Source organism: Botrytis fragariae, assembly GCF_013461495.1.
Source record: "Botrytis fragariae strain BVB16 chromosome Unknown tig00000001, whole genome shotgun sequence".
NCBI classification, from domain to species: Eukaryota; Fungi; Ascomycota; class Leotiomycetes; order Helotiales; family Sclerotiniaceae; genus Botrytis; species Botrytis fragariae.
Window position 1 is genome coordinate 2,575,479 of NW_023500987.1, and position 16,438 is coordinate 2,591,916.

A 16,438-nucleotide genomic window follows, 5' to 3' on the forward strand; every position below is an offset into this window, starting at 1 on the left:
AATTATCACTTCGGTGAGATATAGAAAGGCATCATAATAACTCATCTTCCCACGAGTCTCTCACCTCCTATATAGTATTCATGCATATTTCAGATATTTCCTCAAATAGATGTTCATATCCATGTGATATTATGTTTAACCCACCTAAATATAAGCATGAGAAATGTTTTACCCTCAGATAAACATAACAAATTCGTCACATCATATCTTCCTCTGCAGCCTTCTTTTGCGCTTGCTTGAGAGCAAGCTGCTGTCTCTCCTCTCTCAAAGTAACAAAAACCCAAAACCAAGCCATCATTTCAATAAATCCCCATGTAAAAATAATACGATTCTTAAGACCCTCACCCCAACCACCAGCATAATAGGAATTGCGGGATGTGAAAATAGGGGAGGCGGACGAGAAAAGCCAGGAATAGAGTGCTAGTGCCGCAGAGAAGGAAAATCGGATCGGTGCTATGGAGAGTCAGTTTTGAATTTCGGCATGGATGAAGGAGGGGTTGGACAAACCTTGGGTTCCCCAGTGGTATTGCGATACTTCTTCTGGCATGGATATAGCTACTAGATCCGTGATACCGAGGAAGAGGAATACTATTCCGAGAAAGGATATTGGTGCGGATTGGCGGTCGAAGGAGCGTTCGTGGGGCTGTTGTATAGATAGGTTAGTATACATTAGATACACAGATAGACATCTTGACATCGCAGATGTGGGAACTGAGAAAAACTCACCAAGCCCATCGATTCACCCAGGATGAAGACCAGCGACTGCTCAGCAATCGTCACCGGATTTGTGATGAAAAAGAATGCGAGAGTAATGTGGAGGAGGGAGAGAGAGGTAATGATTGTTGCGCCGGAAATAATCCCCATGTTGAAAATATGTTGCTGTGTAGAGATGAATGGAAAGGGGGAATGAGGTGGAAAGAGTGACTTTGGATGAGCTGAATATTTTTGGTCGAAAGATCATATCTATCTATTCTTTAGAGCTACAAGGCTAGATGCTACCCTGAAAGCTTTATTTAGGCGTTGGTATTATTCCGATTCCGAAACAGGGGTAATGCCTATAAATAAGTATTTGTGAGGTTTTAGGGAAGCTTGAGCTGGGTGGAATTATATGCTTACCAAAATCGTGTACCGTTTCAAAATTCGATTGTTAATTATTTAATCAATATTCTTATTCAAACTCTGATCTGAGTGATTCAAAAGCTGGCAATTGCTTAAATATACTAATATAATCATGTATCATGAGGTTTTGTAGCTGCTGTATCACATATAAATGAAAGTGTTTTCTAAAGGGATTTCTTTTGTGATAATCTAGAAAATCTTGGCATTTTTGATCAACTTTTGCTTGGTCAGCAATAACCAAAATTCATTCTTCGGAAGGGGCCTGTGTCACCACGAACGCACTATGTGAATATCCCGAGCTACATCCATGTCTTGCACTGTGACCCCCTGAAAGTATCAGATGAGGGATAGACAATTTTGAGCTTGTTTGCCATCCAGCAAGATTGTCAAAATGGCAGAAGCTAAATTGGAGGTCGCAAAACATATCAAGTATTGGCAGAGATGTCTACGTTCTCTATTGCCTACTGTATATACCAGTACAGATTCCTCGCGCATGACTCTTGGCTTCTTCATCCTTTCCGCGCTCGATTTACTTAATGTTGGCGCATCTACATTTCCAGAGTCGCAACGCAGAGCTATACGAGCTTGGATACTGAAGTGCCAACATCCGTTTGGAGGGTTTTGTGGTTCTACTAACCATAGGTTTCCTGATGTTTACTATGCAGATGTAGGGAATGGGAAACGAGATATTGATCCTGCAAATTTACCTGCGACTTTTTTTGCGGTCTTGAGTTTAGGTTTCGTGGGGGGATTGAAGGACGTGAAAAGGAAAGAGTGTTTGCGATGGCTGAAACGATTGCAGAGGGAAGATGGAAGTTTTGGGGAATTTGTTACGGAAGATGGGAAAATACAAGGTGGGACAGATATGAGGTATTGCTATGTGGCTACAGCGCTTCGATGGATGTTGACTGGAGATGCGCATGAGGAGAGGGGAGAGGATGATATTGACGTGGAGAGATTGGTGGGACATTTAAGAGCTGGGCAAACATATGATGGAGGGATTTCAGAGAGTGCGCAGCATGAGGCGCACGCTGGGTATACCTATTGTGCTATTGCGTCCTTGTCCCTTCTCGATCGACTCCCAAAACACCCCTCTGCGCAATCTTCCGAATCACCAAATTCAAAGTCCACTTTACCTGGTCTTACAAACTTGCCGGAAACTATTAGATGGCTGGCATTGAGGCAGACTTCGTATAATGATGAAGAGGAAGAAGATGAAGATGAGCATCATGAAGCGACATCGGACCATCACTTTGTACCGGATGTCGACTCTACGTTCGTCGGCTTCAATGGGCGGTGCAATAAGCGGGTTGATACTTGTTATTGTTTTTGGGTTGGAGGTTCCTTAAGCATGCTAGGTCGCTCTGACGTTATCAACAAAGATGGATCTCGACGATTCCTGTTTGAGAAAACACAGCATATGATTGGCGGTTTTGGAAAAACGCCAGGTGATCCACCAGATATCTATCACTCGTATCTGGGTCTTGCTGCTCTAGCAGTACTGAAAGAACCTGGCATTAAGGAACTCGACTCCGCATTGTGTATCAGTGTGGATGCTAAGAAGAACATAGAAGAGCTAAGGAAAGCTGCATTAGTTCCCTCTAGGACATATTGGGTGCATGGATACAGTTTCACAGTAAGGGAAGATAGTCCCCAATTTGGAGAAAAGATGGCAATGGATGAAGGTCCGCCGGAAAGTCTAATAGATGCTTTTGAAGGTGTTAAGATAGCGGCATAATAACGGCGTTGTAATTCTTGGCTGGGTGTTTCTGTAGTACTTTTATAATGATACCACCTAAGTTCTTATCTTTGATAAATGTATCAAGTAGAGAGTGGCTTGAATGTATCATGGTCGCTGTAGACGTGTAGCTATCTTCAAGCTTATCTTCGGAACTTTTTTTCCTTTGGTAAATCCCCTGAAACTCCATCACGCGGCTTTTTATCGGCAAGACACCCGAGCTTTCGATCGCGTAACGTCATTCGCCGAAGCTATGAGCTTTGAGCTCTTTACCGTAGCTCTTTCAACCTCATTAAAACACAACCACATTCAATATGAGGCTTCTCAATTTTTCCCCGCTCCTTCTCCTGATAAATGCGGCTCAATCGTTTGATTCGCAGATTCCAATTATCGATGAATCGTCCTCGGACTCATTGAGCCTCCTCGAACTCCACAAATCCCTTGTCGAGATTGGATCCATTACAGGAAATGAACATGATGTTGGCGCATTGCTAATTTCTTATCTGAAGGAACAAAATCTTACGGTGGAGATACAAGAAGTTGAACTGGTCGAATCGTCATCGTCGTCGGGGAAGAAGCGTCAGAATGTGCTAGCATATATTGGAAATAAAAGACAAACAAGAACATTGGTAACTTCGCATATCGATACCGTGCCACCTTTCTGGCCTTACGAAAGAAGAGGTGACGAAATATGGGGCAGAGGAAGTGTGGATGCGAAGGCGAGTGTTGCGGCGCAAATTACTGCGTACCAAGACCTTATTGCGGCCGGCAAGATTCACGAAGGTGATGTTGCGCTTTTGTATGTGGTGGGCGAGGAAACATTGGGGGCTGGTATGAAGAAGGCTAACAATCTGGGACTTTCTTGGGAAACTGTTATTTTTGGCGAACCTACGGAACTGAAATTGGCGGCTGGACACAAGGGGATAATGAGCCTACGTATTACTGCGAAGGGAAAGGCTGGACATTCGGGATACCCTTCGTTGGGAAGAAATGCCAATGCGATGTTGATTCCTGCCCTGTATGAGTTAGGAAGAATGGATTTACCGTGGAGCGAGAAGTATGGAAATACCACGCTCAATATCGGAAGAGTTGATGGAGGTGTCGCCGCAAATGTTATTGCGGAAGACGCGATGGCCAAAATCGCTATTAGAATTGCTGCTGGTACGCCAGAGGAATTAAGAAAATCGGTTCTAGATGTGATAGAAAAGACAGGGCAAGATTTGGATGTTGAATTCACTCAGGGCTATGGACCAGTCCATTGCGATAGTGATGTGGAAGGATTTGAAACCATCACAGTCAACTACGGTACGGATGTGCCAAATTTGGAAGGAGATCATAAGAGGTATTTGTATGGGCCGGGAGATATCTTGGTCGCTCATTCTGATCACGAGCATCTGAAGATCTCCGATCTCGAAGAGGCTGTGAGCGGTTATAAGAAGCTCATCGAACATTCGCTGGCTTGAGTTGTCATTTTGGATACTCAGTTCAGCACTGTTATATACGTCGGAAATCTCCGGCTACATGGAGTTTGATTAGTCTGATCTTCCCATCCCTGATGGCAGAGCCTTGCTATAATAGATATCGGGCGCGAGCCCCTTTCAATAGAGTACTGGAATGGAATTTCCCTTCATACAAATTAATTTGAATTTTAGGCGTAACTCATTTCGTGTGAACCTCCGAATGCATGTCTGATTGATAACGTTAGTGCCGAAACTTTCCTATTCGTATCGCCGAGGGTAGTGGTCTAAGTTATGATATACCATGGTACAATAAGAAATTCATGAAAAGAGCGCCTGGCCAGGCCTTGTAAGATGCTTGCGCTTTCTCAGGGCTATCGTCTTCTATGATAGTTCACGTTCTGTTTTTTTTTTCGATTCATCCGAACAATCGAATCATGAATCGATATCAAAGATTGAATATTTAGAATCACAGCATTCTATTGCCGAAGAATTTGTCACATACAACCGCCAGTCCATTATCTTCTCTCCTCCCAATGTCATACGTAACAATAAGATCGAACTTTTGTACCAATTCCTGCCGATACAATACAATCACAGAGATCAGTATGTATGCTATTCATTGTATTCCCACCACATCTTTCATTTGAGAGACGTGGGGTTAGATGACCACTGACTAACTTGACCTCAGAGCGCATCAAACTCGCCATTTGTTATTCCCATTGTTTGTCTCGAGATATCATGACCAAAGCTTCCTCGAACATTGGCATCATGGTCTTAAATACAAACTCCAGTGTTGTTTGCAAGGCACCATTTGAAGTACCAGCTTGTGAATTCTATGAGTAAGTTGTACACGATTTCTGTCCCAGCATTATCTTGCTAATCTTGTGCAGAAGAAGCGCGCTTTTCCATGGCGGAGACATGGTCCGCGTCATTTTAGGGCCTTCCAAAGATGAGACCGGCAATAAAGAACGAGTAGTGCCTCGCACCGTTCTATGCTATTATTCGAAAGTCTCTGAGGAGAAACTCAGGTTGTTTCGAAATAAAAGTGACGGAGACTCCGTCGATGCCAATGGTCAAGACCACAATAATGCGGTAATGGACTTGAATGAGTGGGATACCGAGACTTTCGATATGGCAATTCAGTGGATGTATACTGGCAACGTCATCATCGATATCGCGAAACCTAAACCTTTTGATGCAATCCGATTGTATATTCAATTTTTCAAGATTGCAAAGGCCTTAGAACTCAAGGGCTCTTACTCGAATGTAGAAAGAAACCTTAAAGCTGAACTTGCCGCCGCATCGGAAAAAGAATATGACGAAGACGACGAGGATGAGGACGACGAGGATGAGGACGACGAGGATGAGGACGACAAGTCTCCTGTCATAAGCCCCGCGTTAAAGGAAATACTGAAAGATGCATTTGCATATCCCCTTGATAGATGGATCCGAGAGCTCCTGGCGAGCTTTTTGCTCAAGCCGTATGTAAAGCACTTATTATGCTCCAATACTGATGCAACGAAAGCCAAGGAGTTTAAGAAGTTATTCAAAGAAATTGAAGGTCTTGAATTGGATGTTCTGAGATTGGTTAGTGGATCGTTGAGTAGTCTTTCGATGGGTAAAGTGGACGGTGAGGGATATTCGACGTCGACGATGTGGTGTCCGTTGACGGAATTGAGATTCGATACTGGTAGTATGTATAAGGTTGGACAGTCTGTGAAGAAGGCGAAGTCGGGTGATACTTGAGTGGATATAGTTTGAGATATCCTATATCCGTTGTTCATTATGGCTTAGTTGCATTTTATTACACGTTGATTTTACTTGGGACTTCAGCCTTGGAGTAGAGCTGTGAGTTAGGTTTATGCCATGAGTCTTTTGTGATAGCATCTTGATTTTGTAATCCACTCGATTTCTCGCAGGATATGGGTTTAGTTTGCTTCAAAATTGTTGACATTGTGAGCAGAAGTGCCACTGGGCCACTTACCAGAGCTTCTGTCGACATTTCAGAGAACTCTACTGAGGAAGTATATGATCACAAAATTCACCTGTGTCTTCGCAACACTATAGGTGCTATACTTGTCTACAGTGGATCTATTGTGGTACTGCTGCTCGTATTGAATTCAACGACAAGATCGACCAAGGGGAATTATGACGCTAAATAGGAGGTACGCACTAAAGTGGTCAGTTGCGCTGTATGTTGTGACTGTCTGGACCTTTACTAAAACGTTCGTCCTAATGACCAGAAGATTCTGGTCGTTCAATTGTAAAAGTTGTCGTGTCAAAATGATTTGAAACGTTTGTTTCATCTATCCTTCACACCGTTTCCAATATTCTCATGCTCGTGATCTACTTCATTGAATATATACGGCTTCATCTTTTTAGCCTTCTAATATATAAAGTTCTTCAACTATTACCTCTCATTTCAGAACTGTCATCACCTTCATCATAAAAGCTTAGTGCCACCTCCAATTTGGCTTCCCAACACAAGACCTACCCAGTTTTGATAGCAAAAAATCACTATCACACCTTCAAAGATGGAAACTCCACTGGAGACTTCATTGGAAAATCCATTGAAAAATGAGAAGTCGAAGATACTCATGTTTATGTTAGAGTCAAAAACAACAGCTTCTGAGACGTAGGTCTACTACTACCTACTATTGATCGTCATAAGCTAATCGTTGTAGTGAAAAAAACTTGTACGAAGGTCCAACTGCGACTATCATTGTGGGGCCAGCAGAAAAATCTACAAAATACATTGTTCCACAAGCCCTCCTATGCCACCACTCCAAATTCTTTGATCGCGCTCTCAACGGACCCTTCAAGGAAAGTATCGAAAAGCATGTTGAGCTTCCAGAAGAAACAACCGAAGAGTTTGAGTTACTTCTAGAATGGATCTATTGCAAAAAAGTTCCCTGTTTTCCTGGCCGTAAAGGCATCGACACGATTGTCAAGTTCTACACCATTGCGGACAAATTTGACGTTGCTGGCCCATACGAAAAAGTTGAAATGAACTTACGCACGATGCTTGCCAATCTCTGGCATCATACGTGCATGCACAACGGCGCATGGGCATATGATATTCTAGAATCTGTATACCAACTACCAATTGGACATGAGGCGCAACGTCTATTTGGAAAAGCATGCGTACGACCATATCTTGTCTACGAATATCGTATGAAAGGTCCTCCGTACGATTACACCTCAACTATCCTTAGATTCATGCCACCCTTGTTACCACCCGGTCCTGAGTGGTTAAATGTAAAGGCGGCTTTTGATACTATCGACGGGTTAGCAATCGAGGTGGTGAAAGCATTAGGTGAAACATTGGTCCATGGAAAGTTGGGGGATCGTCAAGGACTGGAATGCTATCAGGATCCTTTGACAGGACAGAGAATGAGAGCCATACAGTACTAGACAGGAGCTTGGCAAGCCGCCTGCATGTATACGGATATGCCCCATGGGTGAGTTCTCTTATGTGAGATTTTTTCTCAGATCATCGTAAGTTTGGGCATGAAGTATTCAACTCCCGGTTGTCGGATTATTCGGCTATCGCAATTGGGAGGGGGCATTGGCGAATGGTATTCACATTTTGATTAGTTGGTAATTACAATACAATCCTTCATCGTCAATTCTTTTCTTTCAGACCGTGATATCTCTTCATTCCCGTCTAGCCAAGACTATTGATTTTGATCTTGATCTCAATAAACCAGAACCAACGAGTGATCGGCCGGTTGTTTTTAGATATTTCCAAACATATTGCAGATGTTCGCCATGAAGCATGGAAGAACAACGGATCTTAAAGACCTTCTCTCTCAACCTCAATGTATAATTTGACACTCTCCAACCCTATATTCGCCAAATTCCATCACTAGTTGCGGTTTTAGCATATCTTCATTTATGCAAGAATGTGATACTATTTGCTGGATTGCTCGCATGGATAATCGCTTTCAGACTGTAAGTGTTCTACCAGAATGTCCAGTTGGCAAAACATTGTTCATCCAGCTCTGCGACAGTCAACAGTAAAGGAACTGAATCATTGGCAGGAAGCATTTATCCTTTGCTATCTTGGTCATCTCCTTTCTATTAATCTTGTATGAATACCGTTCTGAACGAAACTTCTTCACCCTGCAGAAATCTGGTGGTATTACCTAGTTCGCAGAAAAGATACAATACCTATGCATATCTCTTTCCTAGTTAATGAGACGAGGCCAAAGGATGAACATAAGAACAGACTAAAATCACTGGGTACTTTATCTCGTCTTTACTTGTCTGATGATCAGGTACGTTGAAGTTCTTGCCTCTTCTACGATCAAATCAACAAACACATTCGATAATTTCTAATTTATTCACAACACAAAAGTGCAGCAACTTTATCCACTAGAGTTTATATACTGAGTGAGATGTTATATCTTCCGGAGGCTCTAGTTGGCAGAATTATTTCAAGCTCATATTCAGGCGCTTAATAAGTGTTGCGTTCAGTGAATCAAGGTCGTCGCTTCCTCTTTTGCAAATCGCGCTAAGGGTCTTTCTTACATTTCAGGAAAGAAGAAGGTGAACTTGGGAGGATTCACCATTCTCTCAAAATCAAAGTTCAAGTTTTTGATTTTTCTCTGGAAAATCGTCTATACAATGGATAACTCGAGACTTCCGGTCTCTGGTACTAGTTCAATTCTTCCCACTCCAACTTGTCTTTTGAATACAGCTGAGGTGTGTAACAAAGCACCAATTGTACGCGACGACCAAACTGGGCCATTAGGCTCGACGTCTCTTTTACGTTCAAACAGTGCTCAATCTGATTTTATTCCTAATCGCTCAACCAAACTGAGTGATACAATGGCAACTTTCAACCATTCTGCGTCCAAGATGTTGGGTTCTCCCACCGAATACAATTCTGCAAAAAACAACAGTCAAGAGAATACTACCTCGACTGTCAGCCAATTTAGTGCTAACAACTCAGCCACTAATCGAAGTCCTCTAGCAATATTAGCGCCACCTACAATGAACACTTCAACATTCATGTCTCCTGCCAGATCAGTACCTGCTATGCCGGCGAGGTCTAACTTATTTGGCTCTAGCACAGTCGGTCTCAACTTCGAATCTTTTAGATCTAGAGCAGACAGCAATACTCCTAACACTCAAGAAGTTCAATCTTCCGAGACTCTGTTTACTAATGGTAAGACTAACCCCAGAAACGTTCAATGATGAAGATGATCTTTGAAAACGCCCTGAGAATTCACAAACTGACATCTCCTAGCCTCACCTCAAATTCAGAGCGACACAGTCAATGCGCCACCCCAGAAGCGAGCCAAGACCACTCATAACATTGCTGCTCAACTGCCCGCCAATGAGTTCACAAACAGACTCGATTTATTTCGCGGACCTGAAGTTCTCGTCACCGCTGGTATCCAGTTGGGGGTCAAGAGCTATCTCATACCTAAAGCATTACTTATTCAGGCCTCGCCATACTTCCAGACTGCCATCACAGTTGAAACTTTGGGTCAAATCACACGAGAAACACTTAAAATCGAATGCTCAATCTTAGCATTCGATTTTGTTGTGCAATATCTCTACACTGGTACTTTTGTCCGCCCGGATATTGCTGGTTTTAGTTCTGGGTCACAACAAGTTGTAGGTCATAACGAACCTCTATGTGAGATGAGGCAATGCTAACCTCTCAATTTACATAGACAAATCTGATCGAATTTTACGAGTTGGCAGAGAAACTTAGTCTTGATATCTCGGATATGATCTTGGATGACATCAAAGAGCTCCTTGTGATAGATCGTCTTTACCTTCAGGCAGGACACATTCACAAGGTTGTCAATTTTCCGAACGGACAAAAACTTCGAATGCTGTTTGCTCGCTCATGTATTCAAGCCTACCTTCAGTCTGTCAACCCTACTGATGGGCAAGCCCAGGCATTCCGTTTTCAAAAAGAGCTCGACGCATTAGACGGATTTGCGGCGGACCTCATGCGTGTGTATCGAGAAGTGGCAGACAAACGTACACCTTACATATTCGCCGAATCGCGTGATCTTCTTGATGGCAAGAAATTCTCTTATTGATCAAACAATAGATTGAGGCGCAGGAATAACAGGAGTGGCTATATCGTGTAACTTATTAAAAGGGGCATTTTTGTTACTTCAACACACTTTGAGCTCTCTGACTTGCAATGAAACAACGGAAGAATTTGATATTGGGACATAAGAAAGTTAGGGTAAAGATTATGTGGCATGTCATATATGAGACACATTAGCTAGAATTCTCGTACGACGCCGAATTAAAAATGAAAAGAACCTTGTTGGCCAAATTATTCTTTGATACTGCCACATAGAATTAGCGTGAAATATAACCTTAAAAAGCCTGCTCTCTCATATTGAGCTTCCATCTCAGAACAAAAATATCAATATACCTTGTTGGTCACCTGTTTCGGAACTATATCAAACAATTTTTTTAACATTTTGAATCAACTTCTATTCAACTATTTCAGAACAAACAAATATTAGGAAATTCCCCAAGATTCTCATATCAGGAACAAATGGGCATTATGGACAACGAGGTCTTTCATTTCGAGGAAGATGATGATGATGATTATCAAACCTCCAATGATGAGTATAGCGACGAAAATGAAATTGAAACATGGGAAACCCGCAGCAGAAGATCAACCAATCCAGAAGAGCAAGCTTCCAGAGAGATTCCAGCAGATCAATTCTTGAGGTAAATATCATGAACACACATAAACTACATGTTTTCTCCAGAGATTCACAGTCACTCGAACTAACAAACCTTTCCCAGTAAAATCAATCTTCGCACTGAGCCCACCGTCAAGATCGCGCTCAACTCTATGAATGGCTCTAAACAAACTCTCATTCTACCCAAAAACCTCCTCTGTACACGATCCCCATTCTTCCACCTCGCTTTTAATGGCCCTCTCAAAGAATCCGCATCTCCATCTCAGGAACTCCACCTCCCCGAAACATCCATCGCGGAATTCGAGCTCGTGATTCAATTTCTCTCAACAGACACCTTTACATTCCCCCACACCGTCATCGACTCCCACGAAAAACTCACTCTCTACCTCCTCTTCTTCACATCCTGCCATCAATTCTCCATCACCGGTCTCTCCCCCATCATCATCCGCTTCCGAAATTTCCTGCGCTGGTGTTCCGCCCGCGGCGAATTCCCCGATCGTTTTCACATGCAACTCGCCATTTCGCTCCCCGCTTCCCACGAGGCGCGCAAGCTGGCTGTCGCTGCCTGTGTAAAACCCTACGCGTGTTCGATTACTAAATCAAGCACGTGTTATGGACGCGCGCTGTTTCATCTGGAGAAGTATGTGGAGGAGGAGACGCAGTTTGCGGCGGATTTGTTCAGAGCGTACACGAAGGCTGTGAGGGGTGCGTTGGGGACCCATACGATTGTTGATCCGTTGACTGGGGCGGATTATACGGTTAGTACGGGGGTGGCGTGTCAATTGGAGAGGAGTAGGGGGGATAGGTGTGTGAATCATTTGGGGAAGTTTTAAGTGCGGGGGAGGTTAGGGAACTATGCGGAGTGGGAGTTGAGGATTGAGGAATTTTTGGGTTTGCATGATTGATAGGGAGTTATTAGCAGTATTCAAGGATGATAGCGGGTAGAGGATGGATATCTCACTCATTAGGAACGAATTATGAATATAAACAATTGCACTATACTTTTGCTTACTTGCTTTACTATCTTCGCAAAAGAGGCGCCAAAAAAATTGAAAAAATTCTGAGAGATTCACTACCCAATCTCAACATCACCAAGCGGCCCCACATAAAAAATACCAAAAGACCCTCCAAAGCAACCAGCAAAATGGCAAAACTCCAGGCGCGACGCCTGAAATCCCAATGAGCCAAATCGTTTTCTACGTTACCAGAACTTTCGTTGAGGTAGGTATTATATACGTTGTCACTGACGAAGCCCTGCCAATGCAAGGTAGAGAGGCGGACATCATTCTTCGAGAATGACGAACCCTACCTGCTGCGCCATACGAGACGTGGGGGTGCTTGAAGATTGAAGTGATTATTTGATATTATATGGGTAGCGAGGAGGAGATTTTTGGGGTGGTGACTTGTTAGGCACGTGCCTATATGGTATTGAATGAATGCTCAGGTGGACATTGAATGTTATGAGATGTACGTGAAATATGCTGAGGATAATCTTGATTGTGCAGTATGTGTGAAATTATGCTGAGACTCATAATGATAACAGACACATTGACATTGCATACAATGTTGCATTATTTTGTATGCCATTCTCTACCTAGCAGGTGAACGGACTCTTGAGATCTTATTAATTATCGTCGCCAGCGCAGATGCGCATATGCGACTCGCACTTGCAGGCTCGATATGAGAGCCAAGGTCACAAAGCAACTACGTAGTTCAATATCGTCATTTCCACGATTTCTGCCAAAGTAAAGGCAGCATGTTTTCATGTTCTTTTTTTAGCATCAGACAGACGTATATGGAAGTGAGAAATACATGTCGTAATGAATATGGATGATGTTTGCGTGTCAGTGGACGCAGATCTAAATTTTCCTTACAAGCACCCATTTTTAGGCCCGCGAGTTTGCAGGTCTATAGCCAGGTATTTGATGCACTCGATACCGGAGTTTGATCAATGCGCTTCAGGCAGTACTGTTATCTGGACCAAGAGACCTTTTGGTGCTGCTTTGATAGGGAATGTCTCATAGAGCGCACTTGCTGCATCTGTATTCTGGAATATCAACATGCGAGTAAGACGTGGCCGCTCGTAGAGCCCTGTACCAACAAGACGCTCGCATGTAGCAATCTCGCGGCTGTCAAAACCCATGATGATTGTCTGAAAAACATCCACTTCCACGCTTGAATAAAGTTCTGAAGCATACTAATGTTCCAGAATACAGTTTCTACAACGGTTTCGCATCTGCTGCCTACCAAACGAGTCCACAGTCAATATCAAAGGGTTCGGAACTGGCGAGACAGATCCTCCGGGAAGGAACCCGAGTCAAATACCCTCGAAGATCAGGCTCTAGAAACTTCTTGGCTCTAATCTATAACGTATTTCGCTTCCATTTCCAACCAAAGCTTCGAATCCTTCGAACCCAAACGTCGCTAGAGTATTGATGGATGGCCTTGCACGCAAGGCTGGGATTCCCATAAAATTTCTGTATCTTTGATCCTTCCAACGAACCGTGAGGCTGGAAGTGGAGTCGGACAGCCATGACACCTGAGATTTGCTAATCTTTTGAGCCGCCGCGCACGAGCATTGGCAATTTGCTTGGGAGCTTACCCCCGCAGATGGTCAAGCTTTCAGGGTGGGGGCCTGTAAGGCCCAGGAAATTTTGATGGCCGGGTTGGCTTGGGCGAAAACTGCGTGTAATTTTCGAGCTGGAGTATCAAGTAGAGCTTTCCTGATGAAAAACCACTCGAAGGTTCATGTAATAAGCCGAGCCAAGTTTTCTGAAAGCAATTGAAGCAAGTGCTTGAAAAAAGCATCCTCGTGTTGATAACGAAAATTTCTTCCTTGCTGCTGTGAAAGGAATGACATATGCAGTGAAATGGAGAAGGTGGCCGCATCATACGCGACCATCCCAAATGTCAGCACCCATTCTCAGTACACTCGCATCCTTCTTCGGATCGCCGAGTATCCAAACCCTGACGCGGTCCCGAGTGAAGTCGAAACGAGCTCAAATGCGTTAGAGGCACGGGGAACCAACTACCGGAACATGTTTGCAACTTGTCTTCTCGGATTTACCTCTTTCATGCCTCTGTTTTCCGTGCAGAGCTCCACCAGCTCCGACATCCTACGTCTTTTCCAATGTGAATCACGGGATTCTTTCCTGGAGGGAACCTTGGTGCGAGGAACCACGTAACTTTCCCGCCGATCTTGTGATATATGTTATTTGTGCAAATTGTGCTTCGGCGAGGCCGGGCGGATCCGATTGTGATGTGATCGAGTCACAAATTCACAATATCGGCAGTGGCAGTGAAGAGGTAACGGTTGACGGTACGACTAGGAGTTTTATTGTGGATCCGGTTCACGGAGTGAGCCAATATTAGACCAGATGGATCGATGGTGATGTTGATTTCCGATACCATACCTAATATTTTTTCGAGGGTCTGTTTCAGTGTAACCTACGTGAGATTCTTAGAGGTTGTGGAGAACCGAGAATCCTGATTTCATTCGATGGGACATTGGATAGGCTTTCGCCTCTAATACACTATATCTGTTCAGTATGATATATCCCCACATTTGGATTTTTAGTTCGAAACTAGATGCTCTAATATCTCATTATCTGATCCGCTTGGCAGAAGGGAAAGAATTAGATCATCATTCTGAACTTTGGAAAGACGTGACGAATGTCCTAACGAATACTTAGACAAAATGTGATGTAAGCAATTACGACGCAAGCAAGGCTCCCGAGTGAGTGCCAATGTCCCCAAGACTCCAAGGCTCTCTCGGACAAATATACTGACGAATGTACAATACGATGTAAGCCATCACGCCTCAAGGCATCCGAATCCCAAGTATTTTGAGGCTCTTTTCCGTGGCCATAATTGGTATGCATCCGTGTCTTGCGTTAATTCACGATTGCAAAATAGTAATATTAGGTCTTATCTCAAGCCATGGAGTTTCTTCCTCATTCAATATTCTGTGCCTCAGTGACCAACTTCATGAGACTGCAGATGACCATTGACTTAACACTGCCATACGGCTACTCCGATGTTTCCAGACAATTTCAGTATTCCTCCAAAAGTGTTGTATTGCAAGGAATAATACAGTAAACATTCATTGATCCCATCCAACAACCTCCTTCCTGTTGACGGTATTTCCGGACCTCATCAAATGAATCCCATACCAAAGTACACGACGATGGTAATAATGAAATAATGAACATCTCCAATCCACACATAATACGAAGAACAATTTCTCGCCCAAAAGCACATCCTCGTCTCTCCTAACTCCCCTTCCTTTGCCCCCGTAAGAAATCCAAACCCCTCCATCCATCCCCCCCAACTCCCCTGGTTTCCCAATTCTCACTTCTCATCCAATCACCACCCTCCCTTCGTACATCAAGCATCCAGTCCCCCGCCAAAAACTCCACATATTTTCTTCCTCAGCGCTTAAGGCCATTCCCCATTGCCCCAGCACCAATCAATAAGCACAGCACCCACTCGTAAAAGCATGCCACAGACCCACACATCACACCCTTATCCGTTCCCTGTCCCTGTCTCCCTCCAATCATCCATGCAGAGGTTCCCCATTCATCTAAAATCTCCGATCTGGCGGCGCTTAGAACCCTGTCTTTTGGCATCGTTCTTCCAATTTCCCTTCTTGTGTATCCAATAGCTTATCCGAGTTGGGAAGATGCCACGAGCAAGTCGGACGGTCTTTTCCCGCTTCCCGTTAGTGGGTCGATGCTGCTTTGTGCGGTTCTCCCTCAATGCCGTTTGTTTGGTTTTGCGCTCATCCATCGAGTATTCAAAATAGAAACCTTTGTGCGTGCCGCATATGATGGATGATACCCGTATGGGAGGCATGTCATACAGTACAGTGAGACACGATTATCTAATTTTGGTAAATTTAACCTCCTCTGAACATGCCCCTCAGTTCCAGAACGTCAGCTATGGAGGGAGGAGTACACGAATGCCACAAAGCCATCGATGTGTATTTCCTTCCACGACAATAATAGCTAGGGACTCACCGAGGAGTCTGTGAAGGAAGATTATGCTTATTTTCCCCCTACCTCGAAGCCGACCAGCCTACAAATCGGGTTGTGCATTCCGTAGGGATTTCTCAACGTTCCATGTGCTTATTACACTGCTTCTATTGTGTACCTAGGTAGCTTACAGTCTAGGGAGGAAGTTAGTTGTCGATAGCACCTTAATCAGCCATGCAAGTCTTCTTTTAATGGAGCCTTTCCAAGCAAGCGTGACACGCTTCATCTTCGTCACTTTGTGGCTTGGACGGCTGGTGATATACGAAATATAGCTTAATTCATTCATGCAGCCATGTTCCCTATTCTGCGAAAAGTATGAAATATTTCCGAGAAACATGTCACATACATACATACTTACATATATCACCGGTACTGAGTGGATTCACGGGGTGCATT

The 16,438-nt window shown here is 43.7% G+C and overlaps 7 protein-coding genes across 7 annotated transcripts; 5 read left to right on the forward strand and 2 right to left on the reverse strand.

Moving 5' to 3' along the window:
• Nucleotides 1–196: 196 nt before the first annotated feature.
• Bfra_000788 (putative protein ilm1 protein) lies at nt 197–864 on the reverse strand (the record flags this gene model as incomplete). Its single annotated transcript, XM_037331232.1, has 3 exons — nt 197–453; nt 508–643; nt 727–864. 3 exons carry the CDS (start codon nt 862–864, stop codon nt 197–199), a joined length of 531 nt encoding a protein of 176 aa, XP_037197565.1.
• A 646-nt stretch (nt 865–1,510) lies between these two features.
• On the forward strand, nt 1,511–2,857 carry Bfra_000789 (putative geranylgeranyl transferase type i beta subunit protein; the record flags this gene model as incomplete). Its single annotated transcript, XM_037331233.1, has 1 exon — nt 1,511–2,857. The coding sequence occupies one exon, from the start codon at nt 1,511–1,513 to the stop codon at nt 2,855–2,857; it is 1,347 nt and encodes a 448-aa protein (XP_037197566.1).
• Nucleotides 2,858–3,171: 314 nt separating this feature from the next.
• Bfra_000790 (putative acetylornithine deacetylase protein) lies at nt 3,172–4,320 on the forward strand (the record flags this gene model as incomplete). The annotated part of the gene is made up of 1 exon (XM_037331234.1): nt 3,172–4,320. One exon carries the CDS (start codon nt 3,172–3,174, stop codon nt 4,318–4,320), a length of 1,149 nt encoding a protein of 382 aa, XP_037197567.1.
• A 530-nt stretch (nt 4,321–4,850) lies between these two features.
• Bfra_000791 (uncharacterized protein) lies at nt 4,851–6,063 on the forward strand (the record flags this gene model as incomplete). Its single annotated transcript, XM_037331235.1, has 3 exons — nt 4,851–4,920; nt 5,006–5,156; nt 5,208–6,063. 3 exons carry the CDS (start codon nt 4,851–4,853, stop codon nt 6,061–6,063), a joined length of 1,077 nt encoding a protein of 358 aa, XP_037197568.1.
• Nucleotides 6,064–6,751: 688 nt separating this feature from the next.
• On the forward strand, nt 6,752–10,382 carry Bfra_000792 (uncharacterized protein; the record flags this gene model as incomplete). Its single annotated transcript, XM_037331236.1, has 6 exons — nt 6,752–6,952; nt 7,002–7,724; nt 8,202–8,271; nt 8,806–9,490; nt 9,572–9,945; nt 10,005–10,382. The coding sequence occupies exons 1-6, from the start codon at nt 6,852–6,854 to the stop codon at nt 10,380–10,382; spliced, it is 2,331 nt and encodes a 776-aa protein (XP_037197569.1). The 5' UTR covers nt 6,752–6,851.
• Nucleotides 10,383–10,855: 473 nt separating this feature from the next.
• Bfra_000793 (uncharacterized protein) lies at nt 10,856–11,842 on the forward strand (the record flags this gene model as incomplete). The annotated part of the gene is made up of 2 exons (XM_037331237.1): nt 10,856–11,034; nt 11,113–11,842. The coding sequence occupies 2 exons, from the start codon at nt 10,856–10,858 to the stop codon at nt 11,840–11,842; spliced, it is 909 nt and encodes a 302-aa protein (XP_037197570.1).
• A 1,115-nt stretch (nt 11,843–12,957) lies between these two features.
• On the reverse strand, nt 12,958–13,152 carry Bfra_000794 (uncharacterized protein; the record flags this gene model as incomplete). The annotated part of the gene is made up of 1 exon (XM_037331238.1): nt 12,958–13,152. The coding sequence occupies one exon, from the start codon at nt 13,150–13,152 to the stop codon at nt 12,958–12,960; it is 195 nt and encodes a 64-aa protein (XP_037197571.1).
• Nucleotides 13,153–16,438: the final 3,286 nt, after the last annotated feature.